This window comes from Scyliorhinus torazame, chromosome 6 (assembly GCF_047496885.1).
Source record: "Scyliorhinus torazame isolate Kashiwa2021f chromosome 6, sScyTor2.1, whole genome shotgun sequence".
Taxonomy (NCBI): Eukaryota; Metazoa; Chordata; class Chondrichthyes; order Carcharhiniformes; family Scyliorhinidae; genus Scyliorhinus; species Scyliorhinus torazame.
Genome location: NC_092712.1, coordinates 125440704 through 125457003, shown reverse-complemented (window position 1 = coordinate 125457003; position 16300 = coordinate 125440704). Strand labels below are relative to the sequence as shown.

The 16300-nt window shown below is 49.0% G+C and overlaps 1 protein-coding gene across 1 annotated transcript in view; it reads right to left on the bottom strand.

Moving 5' to 3' along the window:
• LOC140424998 (raftlin-like) overlaps window positions 1–16300 on the bottom strand; it is a 237064-nt gene that overhangs the window by 96331 nt on the left and 124433 nt on the right. Inside the window, 1 exon segment of the mRNA XM_072508756.1 lies at window positions 10380–10488. Coding sequence (XP_072364857.1) covers window positions 10380–10488 — 109 coding nt within the window.

The following is a 16300-nucleotide window of genomic DNA, read 5'->3' as shown; positions in this document are numbered from 1 at the left end:
GAAGGCTCCGGGACCAGATGGGTTCCCGGTGGAGTTCTATAGGAAATACATGGACCTGCTGGCCCCACTTCTGACGAGAACCTTTAACGAGGCTAGGGAAAGGGGGACATTATCCCCGACGATGTCGGAGGCGACGATATCGCTGATCCTGAAAAGAGACAAAGACCCGCTGCAGTGCGGGTCATACAGGCCTATCTCCCTCCTGAACGTAGATGCCAAGCTTTTGGCCAAGGTGATGGCGACGAGGATAGAGGACTGTGTCCCTGGGGTGGTGCATGATGATCAAACGGGGTTTGTTAAAGGGAGGCAATTGAATGCTAATATACGGAGGTTGCTGGGGGTAATGATGATGCCCCCACCGGAGGGGGAGGTGGAGATTGTGGTGGCGATGGATGCAGAGAAAGCATTTGATAGAGTGGAGTGGGACTACCTGTGGGAAGTACTGAGGAGATTTGGATTTGGAGAGGGGTTCATTAGATGGGTTCAGCTCCTGTACAGAGCCCCGGTGGCTAGTGTGATTACAAATAGGCAACGATCTGACCACTTCTGACTATATAGGGGTACAAGACAGGGATGTCCCCTGTCCCGTTACTGTTTGCGTTGGCAATTGAGCCACTGGCCATAGCGCTGAGGGGCTCTAGGAAGTGGAGGGGGGTACTTAGAGGAGGAGAAGAGCACCGGGTGTCATTATACGCGGATGATTTGTTGTTGTATGTCGCGGACCCAGTGGAGGGGATGCCTGAGATAATGCAGACACTCAGGGAGTTTGGAGAATTTTCAGGATATAAATGGAATATGGGGAAGAGTGAACTGTTTGTGATTCACCCCGGGGAACAGGGCAGGGGAATAGACGATTTACCGTTGAGGAGGGTAACAAGGGATTTCCGGTATTTAGGAATCCAGGTGGCCAGGAACTGGGGAACCTTGCATAAGCTGAACTTGGCACGACTGGTAGAGCAGATGGAAGAGGACTTTAGGAGGTGGGACATGGCGCCCCTGTCATTGGGGTGCAGACGGTTAAAATGGTGGTCCTTCCGAGGTTTCTTTTTGTGTTCCAGTGCCTCCCTGTACTGATTACAAAGGCCTTTTATAAGAAGGTGGAGCTTTGTGTGGGCTGGAAAGACCCCAAGAGTAAAGAGGGGGTTCCTGCAGCGCAGTAGGGACAGAGGGGGACTGGCACTGCCGAGTCTAAGTGATTATTATTGGGCCGCCAACGTGTCAATGATAAGTAAGTGGATGAGGGAAGGGGAAGGAGCGGCGTGGAAAAGACTGGAGATGGCGTCCTGTAGGGGAACTAGCCTAAAAGCACTGGCGACGGCGCTGTTGCCGTTCTCCCCGGAAAAATACACCACAAACCCAGTGGTGGTGGCAACTCTGAAAATTTGGGGGCAGTGGAGACGACATAAGGGAGTGATGGGTGCCTCAGTGTGGTCCCCGATAAGGAACAACCATAGGTTCGTCCCGGGAAGGATAGATGGGGGATTTAAATCTTGGTAGCGAGCAGGAATTGCGAAATTGAAGGACTTGTTCTTAGACGGGACGTTCGCGAGTCTGGGAGCACTGACAGAAAAATATGGGTTGCCACCGGGGAATGCATTTCGCTACATGCAAGTGAGGGCATTTGTGAGGCTACAGGTGAGGGAATTTCCGCAGCTCCCGGCGCAAGAGATCCAGGACAGAGTGATTTCGGGGGCATGGGTGGGCGATGGCAGGGTGTCAGATATATATAGGGAAATGAGAGACGAGGGGGAGACGATGGTAGAGGAGCTGAAGGGAAAATGGGAGGAGGAGCTGGGGGAAGAGATTGAGGAGGGGCTGTGGGCAGATGCCTAAGTAGGGTAAACTCTTCGGCCTCATGTGCCAGACTCATTTGGGTCCTCAGGGGTTTTATGTGTCTGTTTATATATTAGTTATTTATATTAGATTTTACGAAGTTACTATTTTAGTTACTATTTCTGTTGTTTCTTATTTTGTTGTTGGCAGTTGCCGTTAGTTAGCATATTATTTATTTCAAAAACGATCAATGTATATATTATTACAAAGTTGTAAAATGGGGAATTTTTGTTTTTGTTTGATCGAAAAACTTTAATAAAATATATTTTTTTAAAAATATATTTTCTATTAAAAAAAAATGCGGTTCCGATGCCTTGACCACTCTGACACTCATGTGTCCTCTGGGGGCTCTAGGGCCCCGGCCCACTTTCTGGCGGCACATATCTCGCCGTGCCACCCAGTTCCGGGTGCTGACTACGAGACGTGCCCTTGTCAGGGAGGTGGAACTCAGGGGAGCTGGTGGCCACTCCATAGGATGGCTTTGGGTTTGCACCCAGCGCACCCTGGGCGGGATTCTCTCAGCCCAGGCCGGGCCGGAGAATCGCCGGGCCGGGCGTGAATCGTGCGACACCGATCCGTCGATTCTCCGGAGAGCGGAGAATCAGCTCCATTGGCGCCGGCGCAGTCGGGGGGCACTCTGCGCGGCCCCTCCCCGGTGATTCTCCGCCTGGGATGGGGCGAGCGGCCGTACAGAAATCCGGGTCCTGTCGGCGCCATCCACGTGAGGTCTTACCCAGCGGGACCTCGCCATGCATCCATCCGGAGGCGGCCTTGTTGGAGGGGGGGGGGGGGGAGGGGAGGAGGAGTCTGACCCCGTGGGGGGCCTCCGCTGTGTCCCAGCCCGCGATTGGGGCCTACCGATCAGCAGGCCAGCCTCTCGGGCTGGGGGCCTCTTTTGCTCCGTGCCGGCCCCTGTAGCCCTACGCCATGTTGCGTCGGGGTCGGCACAGAGAAGGGACCCACCGCGCATGCGCACAGTTGCGCCTGTCGCACTACACATTGGCCCCGGTCGCACTGCGCATGCGCAGACCTGCGGCGCCCATCTGACGGCAGTATTGGCAGCTGGAGTGGTGTGGGTCGCTCCAGTGCCGTGCTGGCCCCCTGCAGGCGTCAGAATCACTGCTCCTGGGTCAGGTTGACGCCATCGTGAAACGTCATCACTTAGTCTCAGGATGAGAGAATCTCGCCCCTATTCCTGGCCAGTGTCCATAGGGCCCTGGGGGTAACCTCAGAACGGAGGGGCAGCTGGATATCCCTGCCATCTGGCTCACCAGCAATGGCGGCTCGCCAATGTCTGCAGCAGGGTATTGATGCCCTCGACGATGCTCCTCAGTGAATGGGACATGCTCTGGAGTGCCCTGATAATGCCCACCTGAGACGGGGACTACTCTGCAGGGCCTCGACAATGTCCACCTGAGCGGGGAGACGTCCCCCAGCGAGTGGGACATGGTGCTGAGGCCCTCAGCCGTAGTCATCACTGATTGAGCCACGCCTTGGACACCTCCACACATGCTGCTGACATAGTGCACCAGGTTCTCCACTGTGGCCGCCATTCTAACATTGTTGGCCTCGGTGTCACACTTTGCTGCTGCTATCTCCTGCGCCCCGATGCTGGTGCTATCTCCTGGGATTCAGCAGACCTCTGACTATTGTCTCGCCAGGGCTCCACCTGATGTGTATCAGCAACTGCAAGGTGCGCACCAGAATGTGCCCCAGAAGCCTGTCCACTACTGTCACCCACCGAGGTGTGTGTCTCTGTGCTGGTGGAGGGTGGGGATGACAGCTGGACCATGAAAACTGTGGTCTCCTCGGAGCTCCCCTCCAAGATGTTCTCATGGGAGGCTGGGAGGGGCGAACACCATGGATGGACCGGCACCATTGGAAGGAGATCCTGTAGGATAATGGACATGTGGTCAATAGGAGGGATGGGTCATTATATATGCCGTGAATGAGGGCTGGCAGAACCTCACCTCTGCGCTGTACCCCAACCTCTACATCGGTGACCAATCTGTCCCATCCACCTCAATAACCTCCAGGGCCCATTCCTTGTAGGGGGTGAGGACTCTGATGCTCAGTACCCTGCCGCCAGCCTTGGGCCCTCTCCCATCTGTTGTGAGACAACTTCTCCTGCGGGCACACAGGCGGGGCATTGTTATCCGCATGCTTCGCTTATTGCAGGAGTGGAGGAAGGGATGGGGAGATTGGGGTGAATGCAGGGGCATGGGCAAACAGGGGTGTTGGGGGTGCTGATGGGATGGAGGGGTTGTGGGGCATGGGGGTTGAGGGAATGGAGGGTTAGGGGGAATGGGGGTGGATTGGGTGGATGGGGGCGGCCTGGGCGGCTCTGTTGGACCTGGGTTGGCCAGGCACGGTATGGTGCTGCACAGGGGCGGTGCCAGGTGTATGGTCGCCAGGGGGAGGGGGGTGCCAGTGGGTCAGTGCCAACCCAGCTATGCAGTCAGTGGAGGTCGTTGATCTCCCTACGGCACTGGTTAAGGTCCTCTTGGTGATACTCCCTGAGCTGGCGGCCTCTGGCACCTCCTCCCAGGACACACTGGCTGCCCTGTGGCTGACCCTCTGAGCCCCTCAGGGGAACAGGACATCCGATCTACACTCGACTGCGTCCAACAGTCTGGCCAGGTCAGCCTCCCCGAATGGTGGGGCTGCCCTTCTCGTTGGCATGGCTGTGAGCTGAAAGGGGTTTGCTCTGCGGGATAGGTTTAAGTGCTATTAGACATGGAAGCAGGAATGTCTTTCTGATACACTAAAGAGGCTGAAGTCTGAGTTTCTCTAGCCACCTACCATTCAACTGCATGATCCCGGGATTTCCCACTGAAAGTGAAAGGGAAAATGGCCGCCATACTTCATGAAAAGGGAAGACAAATAACATATTTATATCTTTATATTATCCAAAATCAGAAGTGCTCATTACTGAGCCGCAGAGCCAGCTCAGATTTGTAATACAGTGGAAGAGCTGAAAACCAGGACAAACCGGACAAATTCAAGAGGGAATTCCCAACTCTATGGACAGGTCTGGGAAGCTACAAATGTCTTACCATATTAGCTTAAAGTGAAATTCCAAGCCAGTGTGTTTACTCACACTAAGGGAAGTCACACACCCACTCTTGAAGATGGGGAGACAAGAGATTCACTCCACGCTACACCCGAGGGTGCTATCCCCGGAGCACAATCCATTCCTGTGGCTCAGGAATGGTGCCTATACTCAAACAGCTCCCTACACATTTGTGTGAACTTCACAGAGTTGAACAAAGCAGTAGAAAGGGAGGTCTATCCAATAGCAACTGTCGGCAAAAGTTTGGCGACACTTGTGAGGAGCTCGATCTTCACTAAACTGGATGCAAACAGTGACTTTTGGCGGCTCTTGTTAGACTCGCAGTTCAGACTGCTAATGACATTCATACCGGCCAGTACCGTACCGTTTCAATCGCCTGCCCTTTGGAATTGCCTGAATCTTTCAATATATCATCCCTGCCATTTTGGAAGGATTGGACGGAATCATCTGTCAAATAGATGATACCCTTACTCATCTATCCACCACTTTCGAGCATGATGCCTGGGTGTAAAGAGTGTTGAAACACTTACAAGCCAAGGGCCTTACATTCAGAACTTTTGGACTTTTTCCACACTTTGTACCAAATATTTACAGAACAATTTATCCGTCTTTTAAAATTGTGATATAATTGGGTCAATTTCAACTGTCCCTACTAGTCAGGAAACTGACAGAAGTGCATTAGCTACGCGTTCTAATCCTTGCCCAATTTTATTTATGGTAAATAATGGGAAAGGTGAAAAGTGTACAGCCATCCCACTGCCACCTGTTTCCTGCCCTGTGGGAACAGTTCAAATTGACCCCTTTAATTTTTCTTCTCAATGCAATCCATTTTCAAAGTAGAAACAATTTTTCAAAACACACAAATAAAAGTTCTTCACCTCTGTGTAGCAGCTACAATTCCTGACTTCCCTTCAGGGCACAGTTAAGTCTCTGAGACTTAGTCTGTTGTTCACTAATTTGTGAACTTGAAAGCTAAGAGGCAACATTACTAGCAGAAAATTCTATGCCTAAAGTGTGACAAGTACGTTCAAACATGAATTTCTTGTTGGGTGTTTAATGGCATATAAACCCAGGAAGGGTCCAGTCATGCAGTCATCCTTATATGGAGTTGACACAAGAACATTAATTCAATACAGCTGTTTGTTTCTGACTGCACAGCAATGAAGGAATGAACAATCAGAAATTTTGTTTCTCTTGTTTTTACTTTGGGCCTTCAAGATGGGTTCAATTTGATGGGTTCTGCACCTTCTTCACCCACAGACAAAGTTTTTATACTTAATCCGTGACACTGAATAACAGGGTGAAGAACATCACTCTATGTCCTGGCGGCAGTCTCCTCTATCATGACTTTCCAGCTGCATTTTGAATGCATAATTTTGACATTTATCAGAAAAAATTAAAGCTATTTGATAAAATGGAAGTGAAATGTAAATGTGAAATAATTACTGGTTACTGAGTTACCATGCAATTACTATAAATGATAGTGTCCTCATGACGGGCAGCATATTAACTTATCCATATATACTTCAGAGGAGGGAGACTTTTCTTTCTTTAGATCTGAGAATATGTGTAAATACAAAATTATAATAGAGAACATAATAAATAAATTATCCTATTTGCATTACTTTTGTTGGTTTTGGGAAGTCTTAGCGGGTAATTCCCCGGCCGCATCGCGCCTGGCGCTCATCCTGCTATTGGAGAATAGCCTCTAAATGGGGTTCACATTGGGCGGCAAACAGCAACTGACACAATCTGGTTCACGCAACATATTTAAACTCCAAAGCCAGCGATCCTTGGGATGGAGGGGTGGCTGCCACTCTCACATTGAGATCGGGACACTCTTTAAAAACAGCGCCCCAATCTCGTTGAGGCCGGGCTTTCCAGCTTCTTCTGGTCCCACACATCAGTTTTTCAGTGGGTTTCACTCTAAGTTTCAAAAAAATGACTAAGTGTGGGAGAAACAATGTGCGGCATGGTGACACAGTGGTTAGCACTTCTGCTTCACAGCACCAGGGACCCGGGTTCAATTCTGTCCTTGGGCGACTCTTTGTGGAGTTTGCACTTCCTCCCCGTGTGTTCGTGGGTTTTCACCGGGTGCTCCGGTTTCCTCCCACAATCCAAAGATGGGTTGATTGACCATGCTAAATTGCCCCTTCGTGTCCAAAGGTGTGCAGGTTAGGTGGGGTTATGGAGTTCCAGGGATAGAGCGGGTGAGTGGGCCTAGGTGGGGGTGCTCTTTCAGAGGGTCGGTGCAGACTCAATGGTCCGAATCGACTCCTTCTGCACTGTAGGAATGCTATGATTCTATGAATTGCGACACGCAACGTAACTTGAAGCAGAGCTATGAAAAAGAGTTTCTCTCCCCCTGTCTATTGGCAACTTGAATCACAATCTGAAGCCTCAATTGAAAGCAGAGAAGTAATGGGCTGTGTGCCTGAAAAATATCCCGTTAGCAGTACATTACTGAGGCCTTCATTACAGTTCAAACTATTCAGAGCTTTGGCAAAAGAAAACTAACAGGAGCACGGGGGAGTTACATTTCCTGAATGGCGGTGCCATATGACATGAAAAGCAGCCAGGTGTTGAACACAGTGGGGTTAAATTGGATAGCACTTAAACACAGGTGTGGGAATCACATTATAACTTTGTACTGCCTGCTCTAAATAACCTTTACATCCAGTAAGCATTAACCATACTGTTGACTGACTGGGCATCAACGGGAAGCCAAACTTGTGAGTAGCTGTAGAACCATTTAACGATGGCTTGCATCTCTTAAAAATGTTGGGAGTCACAGTTGAGGAGAATCAAATCTGGGAAAGAATGAGGAATACCACGAAAGGAGGTAGAGTAGATTCCAAGGTTTTCAGATGCTGCACTGGAGATATTTGTGAAAGAGGTGGAAAGGAAGAGAGGGGGTGAGGGCTCTTTAGACATGTGGTCAAAAGACAGTGGAAATAGAAATCCATGAAGGTGAATGCCTGAAGTCTAGCCCAAGCACCTGAATGCAGTGCTTCGAGAAGTTCAGTAACCTCACGAATGCTATATCGTACCAATTACACAACCATCACTCATCTGCCAATAATCTCTCTCAATCTGGTCTCGTACCTCACACTCATAGCTTCACCTCAACTTCACACAGTTACTACGGCAGCAAGCATCACACCCAGTTCTCACAGCTTGCAAACATGGTCAGCTATTCAAGCATGACAGCCATATTAACGTAACAGATGACGCTTGCTGACTCTCTTCACTCTTTCTTGCAGTACAACGTGGAGCACAATCGTAAGCAGCAAAGTAAGATGATAGCGATCATTGGGAGCCAATAATCTCAGCGTCAGTCCATCATTACAGGAGTTCCTCAAGTTGTTCCCTTGGCCCAACCATTTTCAGCTGCTTCGTCAATTACCTTTTTTCCATCATAAGGTTAGAAGTGGGGATGTTTGCGGATGATTGCATATTGTTCAGCACCATTTGTGACTCCTCAGGTGCTGAAACAGTCTGTGTCCAAATGCAGCAAGACATGGACAATATTCAGGCTTGGGCTGGCAAGTGGCAAGTAACATGTGCACCACAGAAGTAAGTGCCAGGCAATGACCATCTCCAACAAGACAGAATTTAACCATATCCCCTTTAACATTCAATGGCATTGCCATCACTGAATCAACATCTTTGGGTTACCAAAAACTAAACTGGACTAGCCATATAAATACTGTGGCTACAAGAGCAGGTCAGAGGCTAGGAATTCTGCAGAGACTAATTCACCTCCTGACTCCCCAAGAGGTTTAAAGAGATCAATGATTGGAGCACTGAGCTCCAAGTGGGGGTTGGGATGTCTTGTTGAAGTTGTACAAGACATTGGTAAGACCACACATGGAATACTGTGTTCAGTTCTGGTCACCCTATTATAGGAAGGATATTGTTAAACTAGAAAGAGTGCAGAAGAGATTTACGAGGATGCTATCAGGACTTCATGGTCTGTGTTATAAGGAGAGGCTGGATAGGCAGAGGCTTTTTTCCCTGCTGCGTAGGAGGCTTAGGGGTGATCTTATAGAGGCCTATAAAATAATTAGGAGCATAGATAAGGTAGATAGTCGACATCTTTTCCCAAAGGTAGAGGAGTCTAGAACTAGGGGGCATAGGTTTAAGGTGCGAGGGGGGAGATACAAAAGAGACCAGAGGGAAAATTTCTTCACACAGAGGGTGGTGACCATCTGGAACGGTCTACCAGAGGCAGTGGTAGAGGCATGTACGATTTTGTCTTTTAAAAAGCAGTTCGATAGCTACATGGGCAGGGTGGTTTTAGAGGGACATGGGCCAAATGCAAGCAAGTGGGATTAGCTTGTGCTAGAAACTGGGCGACATGGACAAGCTGGGCCAAAGGGCCTGTTTCTATGCTGTAAACATCTATGACTTTATGACATCACCAGAGTCAAAAAAGGACACACTGTTTGATATCATGTTCTGTCTGCTTTCTTACTTTGGCAAATGTTGACTACAAGCATGCAAACACCTGCAGCAATGTTATCTGGCACGATCTGCCATACAAGTGTGTTAATGTGCTACGGAGGCCATTTCAAAGATCATGGGCGCAATTCTCCGGAAATGGCGCGATGTCCGCCGACTGGCGCCCAAAACGGCGCCAATCAGACGGACATCGCGCCGCCCCAAAGGTGCGGAATGCTCCGCATCTTTGGGGGCCGAGCCCCAACATTGAGGGGCTAGGCCGACGCCGGAGGAATTTCCGCCCCGCCAGCTGGCGGAAACGGCCTTTGTTGCCCCGCCAGCTGGCGCGGAAATGACATCTCCGGGCGGCGCATGCGCGGGAGCGTCAGCGGCCGCTGACAGTTTCCCACGCATGCACAGTGGAGGGAGTCTCTTCCACCTCCGCCATGGTGGAGACCGTGGCGGAGGCGGAAGGGAAAGAGTGCCCCCACGGCACAGGCCCGCCCGCGGATCGGTGGGCCCCGATCGCGGGCCAGGCCACCGTGGGGGCACCCCCCGGGGCCAGATCGCCCCGCGCCCCCCCCAGGACCCCGGAGCCCGCCCACGCCGCCTTGTCCTGCCGGTAAGGTAGGTGATTTAATTTACGCCGGCGGGACAGGCAATTTATCGGCGGGACTTCGGCCCATCCGGGCCGGAGAATCGAGCAGGGGGGGCCCACCAACCGGCGCGGCGCGATTCCCGCCCCCGCCGAATATCCGGTGCCGGAGACTTCGGCAACCGGCGGGGGCAGGATTCACGCCAGCCCCCGGCGATTCTCCGACCCGGCGGGGGGTCGGAGAACGTCGCCCCTTATGTAGTGTGAATAAAACAAGTGATAATAAGCCCAATTTCCTGCCCATTGAGTTCAAAGCAATTTACTGAGCTCACAGTTTGTAAGACTGCAAATAGGCAAATTCAAAACCTTTTTTTGGTCCATGATAACAAATTAATTATCTTTAAGGAAAGGGGACAAAATGGATAAAGCTCTTACTTTTTGAAGAAATTCTGCCAGCCCTTTTGATTTAGGAAGTTGGTTGGACAGCAAACTCAATTCTACTTCAAGGCTGCAAGGCTCAGTCTTGACATTATTCTCTTCAGAGCTGAGAAGATTGGAGAAAAATTAATGAGTTATGGTGATCCTCAAAGCTACTATTGGTAACAAACAATTTAAAACATAAATTTTAATTTATTTTGTTCTCCCCGACCATTATTTTCTCGGGCCACAGCGAAAAACCGCACCGACCTCCTCAGAAGACAAACATGGGACACAACCGACAGAATACCCTTCGTCGTCCAGTACTTCCCCGGAGCGGAGAAACTACGTCATCTTCTTCACAGCCTTCAACACGTCATCGATGACGATGAACATCTTGCCAAGGTTATTCCCACACCCCCACTACTTGCCTTCAAACAACCGCGCAACCTCAAACAAACCATTGTTTGCAGCAAACTACCCAGTCTTCAGAACAGTGACCACGACACCACACAACCCTGCCATGGCAATCTCTGCAAGACGTGCCAGATCATCGACATGGATACTACTATTACACGTGAGAACACCACCCACCAGGTACGCGGTACATACTCGTGCGACTCGGCCAACGTTGTCTACCTCATACGCTGCAGGAAAGGATGTCCCGAAGCGTGGTACATTGGCGAGACCATGCAGATGCTGCGACAACGAATGAACGGACATCACGCGACAATCACCAGGCAGGAATGTTCCCTTCCAGTCGGGGAACACTTCAGCGGTCAAGGGCATTCAGCCTCTGATCTCCGGGTAAGCGTTCTCCAAGACGGCCTTCAGGACACGCGACAACGCAGAATCGCCGAGCAGAAACTTATAGCCAAGTTCCGCACACATGAGTGCGGCCTCAACCGGGACCTGGGATTCATGTCGCATTACATTCATCCCCCATCATCTGGCCTGCGAAATCCCACCAACTGTCCTGGCTTGACACAATTCACACCTCTTTAACCTGGGGTTATCCCATCTCTGGATCTGTAAAGATTTAATCACCTGCTAATGCTCACATTCCAAGCATTGTCTGGCATCTTTGAATTTGTCTATATATATGTTTCTGGAACATACCTCTTCATTCACCTGAGGAAGGAGCAGCGCTCCGAAAGCTAGTGACATCGAAACAAACCTGTTGGACTTTAACCTGGTGTTGTAAGGCTTCATATTATTTTCTCCCTCATAACTGCAAAGAGATCACTCTTCAAACAGGCATTCTGACTGAAACAGATTAGGTTGAAACAACTGGACTTTTGAATGACCACTCAAGTTAACCAGTGCAAAGCTCATGTTGCTCTCGAAACAAATCTATTTAGCAAAGTGTTTAAATGGTGAAAATCCATCAAACAAGTTGAAATGATAGGAACTTTATGTGTCTACTTGTTTTATTCATTCACTTGATGAGGACTTCGCTGCACAGGCCATCAGTTATTGCCCATCTCTAATTGCCCCTGAGAATCCATAGAATCCCGACAGTGCAGAAGGAGGTCATCGAGTCTGCACCAAACCTATGAAAGAGCACCCTGCCTAGGCATACTCCCACGCCCTATCCCCATAACCCTACCTAACCGCCACATCTTTGGATACGAAGAGGCAATTCAGCATGGCCAATCCACCTAACCTGCACATGTTTGTACTGTGGGAGGAAACCGGAGAACCTGGAGGAAACCCACGCAGACACAGGGAGAACGTGCAAACTCCACACAGACTGTCTCCTGCAGTCAGAATCAAACCTGAGTCTCTGGTGCTAACCACTGTGCCACTATGTCATGGTGGTGAGCTGCCTTTTTGACCAGCTGCAGTCCATGTGGTGTCGGTGCACCCCCAGTGCTGTTAGGGAGGGAACTCATGCGCATTTTCTTGGAAATCTTTTGCTAAGATAATTGGGTTATTGAACTAACAGTTCCCAACAATTTTCATTAAAACCTTCTTTTCATAGAACTACAGAGATTGAATCATAAATCAAATCAAATACCAATAAACATTAGTAAAACACTCCGTTGTTCCAGTACTGTTAAGTTGGATTACTGACAAAATAAATCACCTAAAATATGGGAATTACTTTTGATTTGCTTTTCAGCTTCTAATTTTCCTTTAACTGTTTCATTTGCCCCCCCCCCCATCGAGAATCAGTCATTATGTGTTCAGCAAACAACAGTCCCAACCTCCCTGCCAAGTAAAAGCAGGAACCCCACAGAACTCCACATCCACTTACAATCTCATGGAGTGAAAAATTGAGACAATGACTAAATGTTCTGACACTAAAAAAATTATTTTTGATACTTGGCATCTAGGAAATCCAACATTGCTTTTGAAAACTTGGAGCAAACAGTTTAGTGCATTGTTTCCACACAATGATTCCATTACTGGACAATTAAATATTGGCAACATTGGACAAGTATATTTGAAAGTCATTTGCAGCTAAATTATGCACCCAGATATCTAGATTCCTGGAGATTAATTTGCATAAGTTAACTGGTGATTTTCTATCCAGTGATCATTTCCTCCTGAATAGTCTCATCTGTCTCAAAGCAACTTCTATTAGCTGTAGGCACGTATTAAAATTACCCCAAGGTGTTGTGGGCAGTCAGGAATGTCAAAATTACAACATGCAGGATACACTTAAGAGTCAACATTTGGTTTTCATATCCTGAAAAATAATTTTTTTCCTTCCCATCTGGTGCTTTCCATAATGATAAAGCTTAAATTACTATGCTTCTAAATAGCCAACTAGTGGATGGCTCTTAAAGGAGGATTTTAAAAGTAATTCTTGCGGTGGGACATTGCTGTGTGGCTCAGGACATCATGAGGGGGCACTGCGCTCAGGGAGACATCTCCACGCAGAGTACAAGGAAAGAAGTCACCTTGTCCCACGAACTGAGGGCTAATTATACCAGCGCTAGGCCCCAGAGCCAACACTTTCAGGCTCCAAAGCTCTCCAGATCCTGGGAGCCAGGATGCAGGCTGTTGTTTTACAGGGTTTTCATAGGCTAATAACTGCTACTAGAAGAGCCAGACCACTCATCAAAGGTGGCACAGAGTTATACCAACAAGGAGCAGGAGTAGGCCAACCAGCCCCTCGAGCCTGCTCCGCTATGTAATAAGATCATGGCTGACCTGACAGTAACCTCAAATCTGCATCCTGCAAGGCTCAATTGGAAAGCAAGAGCTGGAGGTCAACGGCACCAGGCTGCTTTTTCAGCGACAGCAACATTGTTGCTCAGCATTTTAATTAATAGTAATGAGCTCCCAGTAGCATCAGCGAGCGCAGACATGAGAAGCCTCAAATCGTATTAGAAACTAAAGGACAGGCTCTCTGAGCAGAAATCCAATGGAAACAGAACCCAGGCCAGAATCCAAACACAAAATCATCCTAACACTGATGTAATGGCAGACAATCCCCAAGAGTTAATGTGGGGCTCACATCTCACTACTGTATGTGAATAGCTATAGAATCACACTGGAGATTACCTGTGGACATGCTGACCACAAATAAGGCAGGGGAATTCTGAAGAGGGAAGAAAAATAACCACAAATAAGAAGCAAATAATTTAAGAAAAATAAAGAACTAATGGCTGAAAAGCTAGGAGGGTGGTTGGAGGGCACATCACAATATAACTGATAGACTAAGGGCGGCATCTCACCAGAATTGGGCAAAGTGTCAGGCTCACCCAGAAAACTGCCGTGTAACTCTCCAGTTGCACAGACTAATTTTCTCACGGAATGCTAAAAAGAGCTGACAGTGCGTGGTTTATGCTCCCCCCTCCCCCACCTCCACCTCATGCATACATCGCTGGCGTACCCCTTCCCCTCTTGCCAACATTCCGCGCCGGCATCCCACCCCTCAATTTACGCTCTCCCCCTCCGCTGCCCACCATACATTAAAGTCCCGCCCCCCATGGTTCTCCCACTAGGGTCGGCCCCTGGCACTTCTTCCTGGCACAGGTTGGCACTGCCCAGTTGGCACTTGCCCAGTTGGCACTGGCAGGCATGTCCCTCTACACCTCAGGGGTTATATTTACCTTTGCACCCCCAGAGGGATTCCCTTGACAACCTCAGCACTGGCCAACCTGTTGTTAATCTCGGCAATGTGTGAGAATGCTTACTGAGGGGGGTCATTTGGCAGGGGCGGCACTAACAATGTATAAACTCATTCAAATTTATTTAAATGAGGTGGGTTGAATCTTGTGACGTCGTCGGCGATGGACAGGAAAAATCAGGAAATGTGGGGCTGGATTCTCTGATTTTGAGGCTATGTCCGGAGGAAGTGTCTAGTTTTACAACTAAAAAATTAGGGAGGCCCCAGCAGCGATGCTCCAAGCGGTGAGGGACTAGCAGCCGCGCCATGTGAAATGCACAGCCTCCCGGATATAAACGCTGGAGAATTGCCGAGTCCGTGGCCGCGCACAGCGACGAACTGCAGCGGTCGTGCCGTACAACATGGCACCAGCCTTGTGCTGATCCGACCTGCCAGATAGTGCCCTTCTGGACACCCCCTCGTCAGCCCCCACCAGTCTCCCCAGCCCTCGCCGCAGCCCCCTCCTCCCCCGGCTAGCAGCACGGCTCCCAGCAAATGCAAATTGATGTGAGATCAACCATAAATCTTTAATCTGAGATGGGTAGACGTTTGCTATCCAAAGATATTAAGGAATATAATACGAAGGGGATAGAACTGGACTGCAGATCAGTCATGATTGAACAGCTGTAGAACAGGCTTGAGGGGTTAAATGGACAGCTTCCCTTCCTCTATTCACATAAACCAGACTGACACCACGGGAGTGCTGCACTGTCAGAGGTGTCATTTTATGGACGAGATAGATTAAACCAAGACACTGGGCAGGATTTACCGGCCACTCTGCTGCGTGCTTTGCGGTGGGTGAGGCGGCCCGCCAGCGGGATTGTGAATGGGATTTCCCGTTGGCTGCACCCCTCACCGCCGAGAAACCCGTGCCCCGGTGTGAGACCGGAATTTCCTGCCGGATTAAACAGCCGGTAAATCCCGCCCACTGTCTTCCCTCTCAGGTGAACAGAAAGATGACAAGGCAGCCACAGGGAGTTATCTTGGGGTTCCTCATGGGTCAGAGTTAGTCCCATTACCTTTCTCAATCTATGTTAATTGCCTAGACTTTGGTGTACAGTGCACAATTTCAAAATTTGCGGATGACATAAAATTCAGAAGAATTGTGAACTGTGAACTTGTGAAGTTATTCATTTCACGAGGAAGCATGTGGGGGGGGGGGATCTAAAATAAAGAATACAATTAATTAGTAGAGGGAGGTGCAGGGCCAGAGAAACCTGGGGATATATGTGCATTTATTTTAAAAGTTAAGATGAACCTGTATAAAACACCTTGGCACCACACTTTAGGAAGGACGTGAAGATATTGGAAAAGATTTGTGAGAATGGTTCCAGGGATTGGGAATTTCAGCTACATGGATAGATTGGAGAAGGTAGGACCTGTTCTCCTTGTTGAAGGGAAGGCTGAGAGAAGATTTGGTAGAGGTATTCATGAGGCGTCTGGACAGAGTAGATATGGAGAAACTATTTCTTCTGGAAGCAGAAGGGCCGAGAACCCGGAGGACATTGATTTAAGGTAAGTGGCAAAAGAACCAACATGAGGAGAGTCTTTTTTGCAGTGTGTGATTAGGACTTGGAACCCTCTGCCTAAGAACGTGATGGAGACAGATTTAACTCAAGTATTCAAAGGAGAATTGGATAATCATCTGAAGCGAGATAATCTGCAGATCTAAGGCAAAAGGCCAGGAAAGTGAGTGACACGAGGTGAGTTGCTCTTCCAAAGAGTTGTTGTGCAAAGAGAGGCCTTTTTCTGCTGTGGTATCTTACTAAAAGTATATTTTTATCAGAGGTTTTCCATTTTTACAAACAATGCAAGA